Source organism: Triturus cristatus, chromosome 5_1, assembly GCF_964204655.1.
Source record: "Triturus cristatus chromosome 5_1, aTriCri1.1, whole genome shotgun sequence".
NCBI lineage: Eukaryota > Metazoa > Chordata > Amphibia > Caudata > Salamandridae > Triturus > Triturus cristatus.
In genome coordinates this window covers 227097111-227111693 of record NC_140587.1, presented here as the reverse complement: position 1 = coordinate 227111693, position 14583 = coordinate 227097111, and the positions used below count along the sequence as shown (strand labels likewise).

At 42.2% G+C, this 14583-nt stretch overlaps 1 protein-coding gene across 4 annotated transcripts in view; it reads right to left on the bottom strand.

The window, feature by feature from the left end:
- FAM135B (family with sequence similarity 135 member B) overlaps positions 1 to 14583 on the bottom strand; it is a 1149009-nt gene that overhangs the window by 160820 nt on the left and 973606 nt on the right. For all 4 annotated transcript variants that reach the window (XM_085604871.1, XM_085604873.1, XM_085604872.1 and 1 more), the window contains one exon: positions 10602 to 10757. In XM_085604871.1, the coding sequence (XP_085460997.1) occupies positions 10602 to 10757 (156 nt within the window). The remainder of the gene's footprint in view (positions 1 to 10601; positions 10758 to 14583) is intronic.

Below are 14583 nucleotides of genomic sequence, written 5' to 3'. Positions count from 1 at the left end.
CATGTCCTACTTTTAAAATACATTGCACCTTGCCCTCTGGGCTGTCCAGGGCCTACCCTAGGCGTGACATATAGGTATTAAAAAGGAAAGTTTGCACCTGGCAAAAGGCTTATTTTGCAAGGTCGCAATGGTAGTTTACAACTGCCCACACACGGAGGCTGCAGTGGCAGGCCTGAGACATGTTTAAGGTGCTACATAAGTGGGTGGCACAATCAGTGGTGCAGGCCCACTAGTAGTATTTCATTTACAAGCCCTGGACACAGGTAGTGCCACTTTACTAGGGACTTACAAGTAAATTAAATTTGGCAATATGGTATGAGCCAAACTAACTTGTTTTAAGGAGGGAGTGCAAGTACTTTAGCACTGATTAGCAGTGGCAAAGTACACAGAGTCCTAAGGCCAAGAAAATGAATTCAATAAAAAACTTGAGGAGGAAGGCCAAATGTCTGGTGATGGCCCTGCAGATAGGGCCTAGAACAACAGTTAGAATCCAGGTGGAAGGGTCGTTTTCTTAGTCCAGAAGCTTTGGATCGCAAACCCAATTGAGGTGAGTTTAATGCAAGTCTGAGTAATTTGGCTTCAAACAGTTTCAAAGGTAGACACATGTAGTTGGCTTGAGTCTCAACTTCAGTACTCGGTTGTAGGTCCTTGATTGTTCTGTGGTTTAGTCACCTGAATGATCCTTGGTGATTTGATGGGCAGATGTTTAGCAAAGATTCTAGTTAGAGTGTAGTGCGGTACTAGTTTCTGTAGGGAGTCAAGGCTTTGCCACAGTATGCTTTATGGATGGTACACAAGAGCTTCAACTAGATCCTGGTTTGGACATGGAGCCAGTGGATTTCTTTAATAGTGGTTTTGTTGTCATCTCACTTACGAAGGAGAAGCCAAGGTTTTGTTGCCTGGTCTTGTCTTTAAAAGTCATGTGAAAATGTGCATGAGGACAACTTAACACTGTTGAATATGTTCCCATGTATATATAACCAGGCTGTGACATTTGCTAAACTGTAGAGTCCTAAATTGATTAAGCCAAAAGCCGGCACCTATCACTATGTGGGTCCAATAGCAGGGTTTACATATAGTAAATGTCCTAAATTTCACATGCATAGTTTTGTGCCATATCATACCTAGAAGTTGCACGTACATGTGGAAAACACATCTGTAAGTTTTCTTCGCATATACAGGGGAGTGTCAGAGGAGTGGTCTGTGAAGTGCAGTGCAAATGAGGTGTGCACCCACACAGTTTCAACTCTCCAAAGCTTTTCTAAAACGTGTGCATAGAATGATGCGGAAATGTCACACAGTGGTGACAAAAAGGGTGAAAAAGTCCACCTTCCTAGGATGTGCTTAGAAAGGATAAACATTTCAGGTAAACATATCTTTCCTAACCCTATGGGTGCGTGAGATATGCAATGTTTATATTATGCAAACGTGGAGATAATGAAATAGGAACAATTCCCTATTATTTGTATATATCGAGAATCTTTTACGCATAAATCACAGAATGTGTATGTTCCGCAGTGGTACGTTTGTGAGTCACCAGGACTAGTATGCATAGGCAGATTTCAGCCATGACAGAACTTACCAAGTTTCTGTGTGAATCATGGAATATGTAAATAGTAATCCATTCACCTTTACTGTACTGCCATCCTTTATAATATCTGAAGTTTCTCTTCCCACATGTAGACTAGATGATAATTTCATCCACCTTCATCAGATGTTTTATTCTAGTCTTGTATTATTGTATTTCTCGTCCTCTGCCCTTTCAGTGATCTTTGTGCCTAACTCTGAGACAAGTTCAACATAGCGTGACTTAATACTTCAAGTGTGGCTTTGGAAATTATTTGCAAAGTGCATACAGTGTCCTAGTATGCCAGGGCAGCATTGATCAAGCTATACATGATAAACTATCATGTCCTAAATTAAGTGAGCGTTGCCCGCTAAACCAGGTGTTGATCTGTAAGAAGATACACTTGATTTCAGAAAACTTCATTCCGCTTTCCATTTTGTTGAGGGTGGTAAAATGTGCATAAATTGGGCAACAGTACCAAATGTTATCTACAGTGCATAGACATTACACAAGTGCATTATGAAGCGCTATATAAATACAAATTACTGTTTTATTTTTATTTTATATTATATTTTTTAATGACTAATTTGCAATCTAGCCACGTTGATTGAATTCGCTGGCGCCTTCAGATATGACATCCACAAGATCCAATTCCTCTTTTGATGGCTTGTAAAACTCCATGCTCTTTACATAGTGTTCCCCTTTTAAAACAGTTTCAAATGTGTACATTTGCGCTTGGCTACACTGCCACTCTCTGACCACTCTTCAGGAATGATCACTTTTGTTCAACTTCTCTGACATCAAGTAAGATGCAAATCTTTGCCTGATTTGCATATTCTGCATTAGACAACTCCTATAATGCAATTAATAAGGGCAATGTAAAGGGTAGGTATTAGGACTTACATTTGTGCCACCCCACACAACTACAAAGGGACTCCATTGATTATTACCATGTTTCTAATTTCATTTAGCAAGTTCCTAAACCAGGTAAATCTGCATTCTTAAATTATTTTGTAAGATTCTAGACTTTCAATAGTTAAATCTAGGACAGTGTCATGCAAGTTGCTTAAGATCAAGTATACTACACCTATTTTTACCTATTGTGAATCATGAACAGAATTTCTTATCAAGGTCTGTTTTCTGATATAATTTGCACCCCTCCATCCATATGTTTTTGCAACTGTACACACATCATATATATGACACCGGCCTCCTTCTTTGCTCTTCAGTGGAGAGGCGGACGCCTTTTCTGGTCCACAGCAGTTTGAGACCATTCCTCACTTTTAAAAAATTTAATTACAGTTCTCATCATTTTTGTAGACTGTATCCCATCTGGCCAAGAGGACACACTGGGGTCGGTATTGATTGAAACATTTATTAATCCCTTTGTCACTGATGTGCCTCAATGTTTTACTCATGTGGTCACTGAAGTGATCACAGAGCAGAAAGAACTCTGGGACCCAAAGGAAGATCTGATGGGACTCCCTGTGTGGCTCCTGTGGTCACTAGAATAATCACAGGGCTTACAGGACACTGGGATTCAAAGGAGGCCCTGACGGGGCTCTCTCCATGACTCCTGTGGTCACTCGAATAATCACAATGCAGATAGGACACACGGATCTCTAAGCACTATGAGATATCTCTATGTTTCGTATTTCTCTCCTCTCCGCTAACCTATACTGTGGGTGCAACCAAGGGTGGAAATTTGCCCCCCCACCTCTTTAACGTCACCAGGAATTGCTGGAGGTAGATAAAGCCACCAGAAGGGAGAACAATACTGGAGGATGCTGCTCAGTATGTGTTGGTGTGCCTTCTGATGGCTTCCTCTGTACCAAATGCCCTGGGTGAAGAAGGTAATGCCTGGATACCCTCATGAGTGACAAGCAGCGCGCTACAAATCCACCTTACATTACATTACTTTATAATTGAGCACAGGGGCAAGACACCATATTGCTGAGCCATATGACCCCTTTAGCTAGTGTGAGACAATGGAGACTATTTGACCAGCGCTAGGACGAGTTTTCCTCCAGTGACCCTGGTGTCTCCACTGCTGCAGTTGGAGCCGAGAGCAATGGAATGATTGACGCCTGAAAGCAATGCTGTGGTGGTCTGTCTTACAGCCAGCACAGATATCAGTCAGGAACTAATCCCCTCTACAGTAACATGGGGTAAGTCCCAATAAGAGAACTGTTGTGTGGAAAGATTATACCTGAGCAAGTATGGTTGTAACTTCAAAGGTGAGGCTAAACATGGTCATGTCTGCATGTGAGCACCAGCACCATCCTATTAGATGGATACACCAAGATATAAGATGATTTTACGGGGACATTTGAGAGTGTACGAAGGTATATGAAACACCGCGTAGAAATAGTTGGTATATTAACAATGAACTAGTAAATGTTCACATGTGCATAAGAGGCAGACCTTGTAAAACAAACATTGAACATATCCACATTATGGTTACCCCTTGGTATATGCGACTGCACTTTACTACGGTGGCCCTTGGGAAAACAAGGTTGCAGCAGGGCATGTATACAATAGACTATGGTGACAATAAATCAGTGTAGGGGCAGGTATGTGGACTAATAGGTCCTGAAAATGTGCAACCGATGCTCCTAATAGGCATGTGGGGCTTTATCATAGCAAAGGAATCTGTAAAAGGCATAAGATGTCATATGCAGCTTTACCTGGAATTGGGTGGCAGTATGCGCCTGTGGATGCACTTGGACTTTGAGAATGCACCTAGGCCAGTGGGGTGTTGCCTCATCCTGCAAGGCTGCATCTGAACATGTAGCGGTTTACTTGGGTATGGGGTAGCTCCATCTGAGCATATGTCTGCTGCAGCTTGGCATGAGAAATAGTAGTTTGTTCATATGTTGGCAACAACTGGGCATGTTGAGGCTGACATACCATGATTGCACAGTCCATGTCCTGGCCCTAACCGTCAGTGATTGCATTCCAGCATACCATGGATGTGCCCCGGCATATCTCAGCAGCACCTCTTGTATAAAGTGTGATTTATCCAGCAAAGGCTGCCCCTTAGTTAAAAAGTTGTAGATAGCATCAATAGCATGTTATACTTTTGAAAATGAATATTTAGTTGTTTATTGGCATCTTGTTTTTTTACTCACTGAATTCAAACTCGGGTCATGGATCATATGCTGCCTCTCATATTGATAGTTTAGGGGTTTCGTCTTATGTTAGTTTCCCTCCTGTAATGTCATTGGGGTAATACAGGAAAGTCAGTTTGATTAACCTCGTATTTTGTTTTACAGATGCTACTGCCTCTGGCTTCAATTAAAATATACACATTTAGTGCTACTATTTGCACCCTAAATGAAATGTGTCTTCCCTTTTGGTCCTAGGTTTCTTACCTTCCATCCTCGCCCTTATCTGATTACATATCTTTAATGAATTGAGTTCATGTTGTTCACAAAATCTAAGTACAACTAACAAGGACAAGTCCATATGCCCACAGAGTCTAGGGTAAGCCTATTTTATCAAACTAGCGTCCCATAGGACTAATTTGGGAGATCACCTACTGTGTTGATCTAAGCTTAGCTGCATTGATGCAGAGTGCAGTGGTGTGTACACTCACGGATCCTGGAGTTTTCTCTAGATTTGTTTATGAGTCTTGAGTTGATGGTGGAGCAGGTAAAAAAAAATGTTGTATACCTTCTCTATTCTGCATGATAAAATACTAATTATGTAACTTTCTAACTATTAGCTTGTATTAACTGTTTGGAGTGTTGACATTAACCAATATCACAACTTGATAAACATGAATTACACGCGGGTCTAAAATGCTAAGTGCATGACAAATATTTCTAATGACTAACTGAAGTACGCATATTAATTGCAGCATGTGTTGTGAATTTTGCATGATTTATGTTGCTTTGTAATGGTTTGCGTTCCTGGAAGGACAAAATGGTGAGTATTATTGCTTTAAATGTTGCTATAAGCTAGGAAAATACTAATATATAAAGGAAGTAGTGTGGGTTTAAACATTAGAATTTTCATTTCCGTATATTAATTACTCTTTATGTTAGTTTCGCTTAAGTTGGCATTCGGGCCTACTAGGCCGCAATATCCAAAATGGAGTTCGGAAGTGGCCACCATCGAGTGAGCGCGATGTCTACTGCGCAGACTCTGATGGCTCTGAAGATCTCCAGGCGTCCTCTGACCGGGTCACAGTGTTCCTCGTCAAGGATGGGAACGTGGAGGACTGCCAAAACTCAACTAGGGTGACTGACAGAGAATACAAAGGACACCTGTACCTAGAAGCCTGCATATTGATACTTCGGACCCTTTCGCATGACAACTGTCCAAACCATGGAATTACATCTTTGGTCGCGTGAGAAACAAAGAACTCTGTGAATAAAGCTCGACATTGCAAATTGTGATGGCTTAGCCAATCAGAGACATTCCCAATGTAGCAGATGTAGCATGTTACCCACATTTTTTTATAAAAGGGGGGTTAGTAGAGGGGTGTAAGTAGTCGTGGTTGCATTCCAGGAAAGTGATCGGAATCCCCGTTGACCGATTTGCTTGCACGAATACCGGGTCCCCGGAGATCTATGGGACTGTGCTGTGTCGAGCGGAAGAACTTTTCTCCGGACCGATTGGGGTTGTAGCCTGCATTTGATTGGAGGGTTACATCGGAAGGGATTTGATTTATGCAGGGCTGATAGGTTGCGGGAGAATGGTCGTCAAAATCAGAGCTTAGGTAAATATAATTGTCATACTGTTTATGCCAATGTTATTAATATTCTGATTGATTATAATGCTGATTATGTCAATGAGGGTGAATTTAATTAGATAAACTAAACATTTATTAACAGAGAATGAGTTTGTAATTCCTTAAAGGGTGTTGATTAAAGATTTTGAGACTTTAAATGTGTTTTAGCTGGTTCTAAATCACCATCAACCAGTCCAACTAATTGGTCCATCGACCAAGTGGTGGAGTGCCTTGATGTTAAAGTTAGGATTCTATAAGTGCAGATGTATAAGATGTAAATACTGTAAATATTTCTTTCTATAGGTAATAAGGTACCCCCCCACATGTCCAGCGCTTCTCTTCCTCCTGTGTGCAGATTCGAGTGAGACGTATGAGTGTTGGTGTTATGGGCACCACCAATGAATGAGTGCGTGAATGAGTATGTGTGATGACGGGTCTGTGACGCAGGGAGGATATGTAAATTTGCCCTTTCCCGCTGGAGCATTGACATTAGGGGTAGCTCTTCATGATTTGAAGTTCCTCAAGTTTCAGTTAATTTGCAACTCATCATTGGGGTCTCTCCTCAGTAAGACTTGAAATTACAGATAGTTACCTTTTTGCGTTACCTGCATGCTTTTGGTTATGTTAGTGTATCAGGTAGATGGCTATATCCTGATGAGACCCACCCCGTAATACCGGTCGGACCCCCTACCCCCTTCTCTTTGTTGTTCCATGATACATAGGATGTGAAGCATATGTTAACAATTTGTTTGCAATCTCATGCAAACTTTTGTCGAAAGACAATATCAACTACGGGTTATTCAGTGCCCCTGTACATTTTTGTGTATACATATATTCACATTTTCCCTAGGACTGAGTTGTCTGCATTATGATTCATTGTATATATTGCATATGCAAATTATACTCATCAGATGAATGACTAAATCTGAGATAATGACAAAAGAGTCTCTGTTTAGTTTATTTTCCTATGATTTACTGTATGTGATGAAACAAATGTGTCAAATATATAGGTATGATTTAACTGATTGACTTTAAACCACATAGTAGGTAATCACCCAAATAAGTCCCACAGGATGTGTGTTTGATTATATATATATTATATGTCAAAAGCCTAGGCATTATTTCTCAGCTTGGTAATATGAGCCCTTCACTTAATTGCTGGTGTAGTCTGTCTTCACTATAATTTCTTACAGCTTTTCAATAGTTTAGGACAACTGACTTAGGGGCCTATTACAATCTCGGTCGGAAAGCTTCCGACCTAAGGTTTTCTATCCAAGATCATCGGTCTCAATTCTAACCGCCTAATCACAATGTAGGCGGTCGAATTTGAAACCGGCCTGTCATTCCGGCTGGATTCTGATGGGCTCAAGGAGCCCGTCGGCCAGTCAGAGGCCTGCCCGTTATCTCAATGGATGGTGTTTCCGCCATTGAGATTACGATGCTCGGTTTCCGAAGGTTTCATGCTGGGCTTTCCGGCATGCAAAGTCTGTCGGAAAGTGAGTTTGGGGGCCCCTAGCAGGGCCCCCTTCTCTTTGTGGTCTCCGTTTGGGGGCCAAGGGGCCGCCTATTGTGCCCCCATGTTGATCTCTGCACCAAATGAAAGGCACCCTGAGGCGCCTGCCACCCAGCGCAGGGATGAACACAAGATCTCATTTCCCTATGGGAGCTCGTGCTACAGCCGGTTTACAGCCATAACATAAGTTCCCATTTTGAAATGTGAGTATGCGACAGTACTATGTACGGTTGCATAGTAATTAGGCGGTCGGGATCACCAACCAGAGGTTGGTCTGTCCCAGTTCTGCCATGATGTCGGTCGGAGGCAACTGAAATCATAATCGGCCCCTTAGTGTTAATCTTTACTATTCCTAATTAGTGCCTCGCCTTACGAGGTAATCGAAGATAAACTGAGAAAATAACTTATTCTTTCACATAATTACATAGTGAACGTTTAATATATTCCTTCCAATTTAAGCTGAGCCACCATTGTTTTCTAATTGGAATGAATAAGTGGTCTCAATATAAAATAACTGAAAAGAGTATGATCCTAAAGACACACAATTGATGGACAGAATGCAGAACAAATCACAACATTCATCCCCAGTCAAGAGATCTGGGTTAAATCCATCATTATTTTGCTCACCATGCCACCCCAGTTTAGACCTGGCCACATGCAAATCAGTCTTGACCCTGTGCCTCATGGGAACAGTCCAGCCCGAACTGCCAAGCCAGGTCCTACCTGGACCGGAAACAAGCATCCTAGGACCGGTTTCGGGGTTTCACCCCTCTTCAGCCAGGATAGCTTGATTCCAGTAGCACAGTGAGCCCAGGACCCACGTCTGGGCATACCTGGCGCACTTAGGGTGAGAAAGCAAAATACACACAATTGATGGACAGAATGCAGAACAAATCACAACATTCACCCACAGTAAAGAGATCTGGGTTAAATCCATCATATCAGTTCGGGCTGGACTGTTCCCATGGGGCACAGGGTCAAGACTGATTTGCATACGGCTGGGTCCAAACTGGAATGGCATGGTGAGCAAAAAAACGATGGATTTAGGCCCAGATCTCTATACTGGGGTGAATGTATGACATTGTTCTGCATTCTGTCCATCAATAGTTCTTTTTGCATTTGTCACCCTGAGTGGGACAGGTATGCTCAGACGTGAGTCCTGTGCTCTCCATGCCACTGGAATCAAGCTATCCTAGCTGAAGAGGGGTGAAACCCCGAAACCGGTCCTAGGATGCTTGTTTCCAGTCCAGGGAGGACCTGGCCATGCAGTTCGGGCTGGACTGTTGCCATGGGGCACATGGTCAAGACTGATTTGCATATGGCTGGGTCCAAACTGGAATGGCATGCTGAGCAAAAAAACGATGGATTTAGGCCCAGATCTCTGCACTGGGGTGAATGTATGACATTGTTCTGCATTCTGTCCATCAATATTTCTTTTTGCAAGAGTATGATCCTGTCAGCCCATCCTTTCTTCATAATTAGCAAGTGCAAATCATTTAGAACTTTTTCACCCAGAATGACTCGAAGCAAAGATACCCATACATCTATATAACACACTACCACTTGAGGGATTTATGCGCAGTGTGGTAGTTTAAAAAAATATCTTCTACAAGAAAAAGGAGGTGTGCTAACTTTGTATGAGTATAGGCTTAGCCAATAAAACACCTGATCGAATTTTCTTTTAATAATTGGCTGATTTATTAATTTGATTCATTCATTTGAATTTGCCAAGTGCACTGCTTGGCAAACTGGGTTGTCCACGCGCTGGTTTCAAGCATGATTTGCTCAAATTTATATTTATGTTCCTAGAATATGTGTATGATTGTAGCCACTGAGATACTTGCATAAATTGCTCATGTCATAAAATGTGGATCTATGTGAGGAGTAAAGAAACCTATGATCAAGAAATCCATCTCACCAACCCCGTTACTCAGAAGCTATTACACCTTAATGCATATGTCAGCATTGATCCATGTAGTTCAACATGAGCTACCCCGGCTTGAATTCTGTTTTCACAAACTCTCCACATACTTGTGTAGGTCACTTGTGGTCCCTCACTCAAATTTGTGCATCCTAGAATGTTGCTAACACTATTACTTTCTTTGCTGTTGGTTAGAGATGTTCACAATTGTATGTTAATATATTGACAACAGAAACATCATGCTACCAATTATAATGCTGAAAATATGAAAGACCAAAATATTGAGATGGTAATTGCCTATGGGTAAGTATAGATTTACGGTTCTTAATTGTAAATCTACGTACCTTTAAGATTTATCCATAGATCGTTAAGGTACATATATGTTGAGTTAAGTAAAGTAACCTATACTTACCTATAAACTCACCTTCACAATACCTTGGTCCTCGATATTCTGGTAGTACGTTCCACTGGAGTCGATATTAAGATAGAATACCGACTCTCACATAATGACAGAAAATATACTAGACCTGATTCACAAAGCTTTTTCTATGAGTAGTGTCTGACTGTTGGGCTGGAAAAGTGTAAGTCAAGCCTATGCATGAAGCAAGACACTCCTACTCATAGAGCATTCTTTAAGATGCAGACCTGGATATTCAAGTGTAACTCATACCTAAGCCAGCAGTATGACACAACTACTCATAGATAAAGCATAGTGAATCACAACCACAGTTTGTACAGCAATTGCAGTCATTCAACAATGTTAGTTCAGTTTGTTTGGTAAAAATCAATAATTGAGAATGATGGTTAACTTAAACAGAGCAATCATCTTGCCTAAGCAATTGCTCACACACTTCAATCTTACCCTTAGCGTGTGGTGTTCCCGAGTGAGGTACATTGTGACTTCGGGATGTAGTGTTACAGATTCCAGGAACTGTGTCCATAGTGTGAATAACTGGGAGCAAAGCCATGTCACATCTTTGCTTATTTGATCAGTGATCTTCTCTGGGTTGTCCTTCATCTAAAGAAAACAAGAGTTGGTTTTATTCTTAGTCTACAAAAAGAGGGACCAATTCTCATTAATTAACTATAAATGTGACATTATTAGGAGTGATATGTAACAAAGAAAAGATTAAAGAAATTGAGCAAATGATTTCGTGGCAGATTTGTATCTATCCTCCCTGAATGTGAAATGTATTGTGAACAGCATGCATCTGTGCATTATGCGATGTGCAGACTTGCATCTGCATTCCAGTCTTCAACGCGCCTAATCATCAGTTTGCGCACATGCCTATATTATATTACATGCAAGTGTGCATATTATATTATTCATCAGTCGATGCACATTTTATGAAGGTGTCCCTGACTGAGTATATTAGGTTAGATACTCAGACTTGTAATATGTGCATCATTCTAATGCCTCAAAAGAGCATTAAAATGTAATTCTCAATTTAGTGGTACTTCCTACATACCAAGATGCATCATAATAGTACCCAATCAAACCATATGCGCGAATGCTCTTGCTGGCATTGATCCCCCTCCCCTGAACCTTGCCCCTCACCCTTCTGCTGTTTGACTCAGAGCCTGTCCTCCCACTTGCCTGTGCTGTAATCTGCCAGGCCACTATCAACCCTCCGTTCACTCCACCATTTGATGTACTACGTCACCCCTCCACTATTGTATAGCAATCTTCTGCTGTTGATTCGTAGCTAAATTCATGCTTGTTGGACTTGGCCCTTTCTGCAGGGCTATTCCTAAAAATGTTGTCTCTTTTCTGCTGAATTTGCTTTTGTTGACCTTGGGACTCTGTGCTTTCTCCTTAAAACATGTTAGATTGGCTTAGATCCACTTGGCATATTTAATTTATTTGTAAGTCCCCAGTACAGTGGCACTACCTGCACCCAGGGCCCGTAAATTAAATGCTACTAGTGGGCCTGCAGCAGTAATAGTGCCACCCACTTAGGTAGCACTTTAAACATGTCTCAGGCCAGCCTGTGTGTGTACAGTTTTAAACTGCCTTTTCAGCCTGGCAAAATAAACCTTTTGTCAGGCTCAAACCTTCCTTTATAATATATATAAGTCACCACTAAGGTGGGCCCCAGACAGCCCCAAGAGCAGGGTGCTGTCTATCTAAAACATTGGAAATGTACTTTAAAATTTTGTAGATGTAGCTTGGTTGCAGTGGCAAAATGAGCACTTTGGGCATGTCGCACATGGAATGCCAACCCGAGCAATTGCCGGTGGTTAGACGTATTGCTCCCATCACATTTTATGGTTTTGCACTAGTTTTATCAAGGGCTGAATTGGAAGGGTACCATTCACATAAGAAACCTATACTATATACTCCCCTACAAACTTTTGGACTATTGCGCAAAGACTTGTGCTTGGAAGATCAATTTTCTCCATTGCTGAGGAAGAGAGCAGCAGCACAATATTTTAGTAGCTATGGCTTTGAAATGCCCTTGTCCAAGAGCAATGCAGCGCAGCAAATTTGGTGTTGGTTTATAAAGTAGTGAATGTGCCCCAAAGTGTGCAACATTTGTTCCCTGATTATAACCCAGATTCAGATGGAAACTGAAGTTTTCCTCCGAATCAAGATTTGTTCCCACCTTGTTTTCAGGACATTAACCTTTTCAGTTATTGCCTGGAATAGACTCATTTCCCACATAAAAAGGCTCACTTAAGAGTTTTGTTACAATTTACTTCCAAATGCTCTTCAAAAGGCTGTATCAATACACATTAGCTATTATGTGACATTACTTGTTGTGAAAAAATCACCCTTTTTGCCCTGTTCACCCCCAGTGTTTAGCTGATACTCGTGGTAACTGACTGAATGCGCCCTGATAAACAGGCCCAGAGTAACTGCTCTGATGAAAAAGATGTAAGGTATAATTAAATTTGGCAATGCCAGACCGTGTAAATCAAGAGGACAAGGGGATGCAAACTACCTAAAGTCCCTAGTATATAACAGGGCAAGGGACTTTACAGATACAGTAGATTTCCTGCACTGTAGGGAGCACTATTGTGTTGCCTGCTGTCACTTTTAAAGTCAGCCTTGCTTTGTCTTTAAAAGTAAATTACATGCAAATTCGACTTTTGTGCCACAGGCACTTCCAAAGTGGTAATCTACCTTATTCTTACACAGACGTCACCCCTACGGTCTTCCCTGGGTGCCCTAGGGGTGGGGTGTAATTTAACTGAAGGGACTTTATAAAAGACGTTTTATAAGCCCTGGTGAGAGAAAAACTGCCACTTCAGTTTTCCCCATTGTAGATTATTAGCTCAACAGGCTAATTTAAGAATATGTAAATACATTATAATTATTGCTAGGAAGGGGCTAACATCTGATTCAAAGGCTTAAAAGATGGACAATGATAAATCCAACAGCTTGCTACTGTTGAATATATCATAACTAGTACAGAAAAGAAGTTATAGAACGTTATCTTCTGCAAGCGAAAATCCAGCCTTCTAGTAGTCTTGGCTGATTGTTTAGCCTTAACAGGATGCCTTGATGATGTGATAAGTGGCCGCATAGAATAGGGGTTATCTGATGGAGCAAGCTATCAGAGGATAGATCATAAAGGGGGGCTGGGTAAATCAAACAGGGCTTCAAAGAGAGGAAGGCAGTGAAGGAATGCCAGGTCTATCTACTCCCAAATCATGTGCCCCAGCAAGACGGCAGGGCCAGGGAAGGAATTTGCAGAAGGGCTGGGGGAGTGCTAATGTAAATGAGCCACAACTGTAGGTTGGTTTAGCCAGGTCTTACTCTGTCGGAGAGGATTCGTCCATCATGAATTTAGAAGTGCAGTGCTTTGTGGGACAAGAATATACCACACTTTGGAGGAAGCTGTCGTGCTTTTGGGTGGTACCGTGCACCACACTGGACAGGGGTGCCCACCTGCTTGTCACCACAGATCATTGAATAAAAAAATCATTTGGACAGAAATTCCCTATATAAGTAACTCATTATTTAGAAATCTGTTTATTGAGTTTGCAGGTGGAATCACATATTACATCATATATAATCAGTGAGCATCGTTACATAGATCACTTGGCTAAATGTCAGCGCACAACGCATGTAGTCCGGCTGCGTTACATTAACTGAAAAGTAAACAGCAGTGCCCAAATTTACAACCTGCGAGGTTCTGAGCAAATCTCTCACCATGCGTGATGCTGTGGCCGTAGCCCTCGTGGAGAGCATCCGCTCACCATCTCCTGTATCAGTTACGTGCTAATCCCGGTGCATCCCTAAGCAGTTATACAAACAGTGCTAAACTCCCCGCTCAGTGACCGGGTAGCTGTCTCCTCAACAGCCTAGCAACTAAAACAACTTCCAACAGCAGCTCGCAAGTTCTATTCTAAACGGCGCCTCCCTTCTGATCCCCTTCCCCGTCAGATTCCAAACTCCCTAGCCCCCACCGTCAGGACCAATTCAAGCACTAAGATTTGGTCCGCGACATGCACTGGCCTCACTTGTAAGCCTCCCACACCCACCAGCGCAGCATCTCCATCAGGCCGATTGCGCCCCCTTGCCTAGCTCAGCTCTGACAGCGCGTCCCTGCCACCACCCGGGGTCACCCCTTCCGATTGCAGCAGAGCCTGCAGCATCTCCCCCCATTGGGATGCGATGGGTGTCACTCTAAGGCTCAGCGTCTCCTCCTGCCCGAAGTGCCACCTCCTCCGCCTTCGCCCACACCAGTAAAGAACTACGCCATGCTCGCACATGTGGTGCCCCGTCTGCCTTCCAACGTTTGGTGATAAGTCGCTTAGCCACTACGATCGAGAAAACTAGAGGCCACCTTAGCCGGGGGCGGCCGGTGAAAGAGATTTAGTAAATAAGTGGGCCA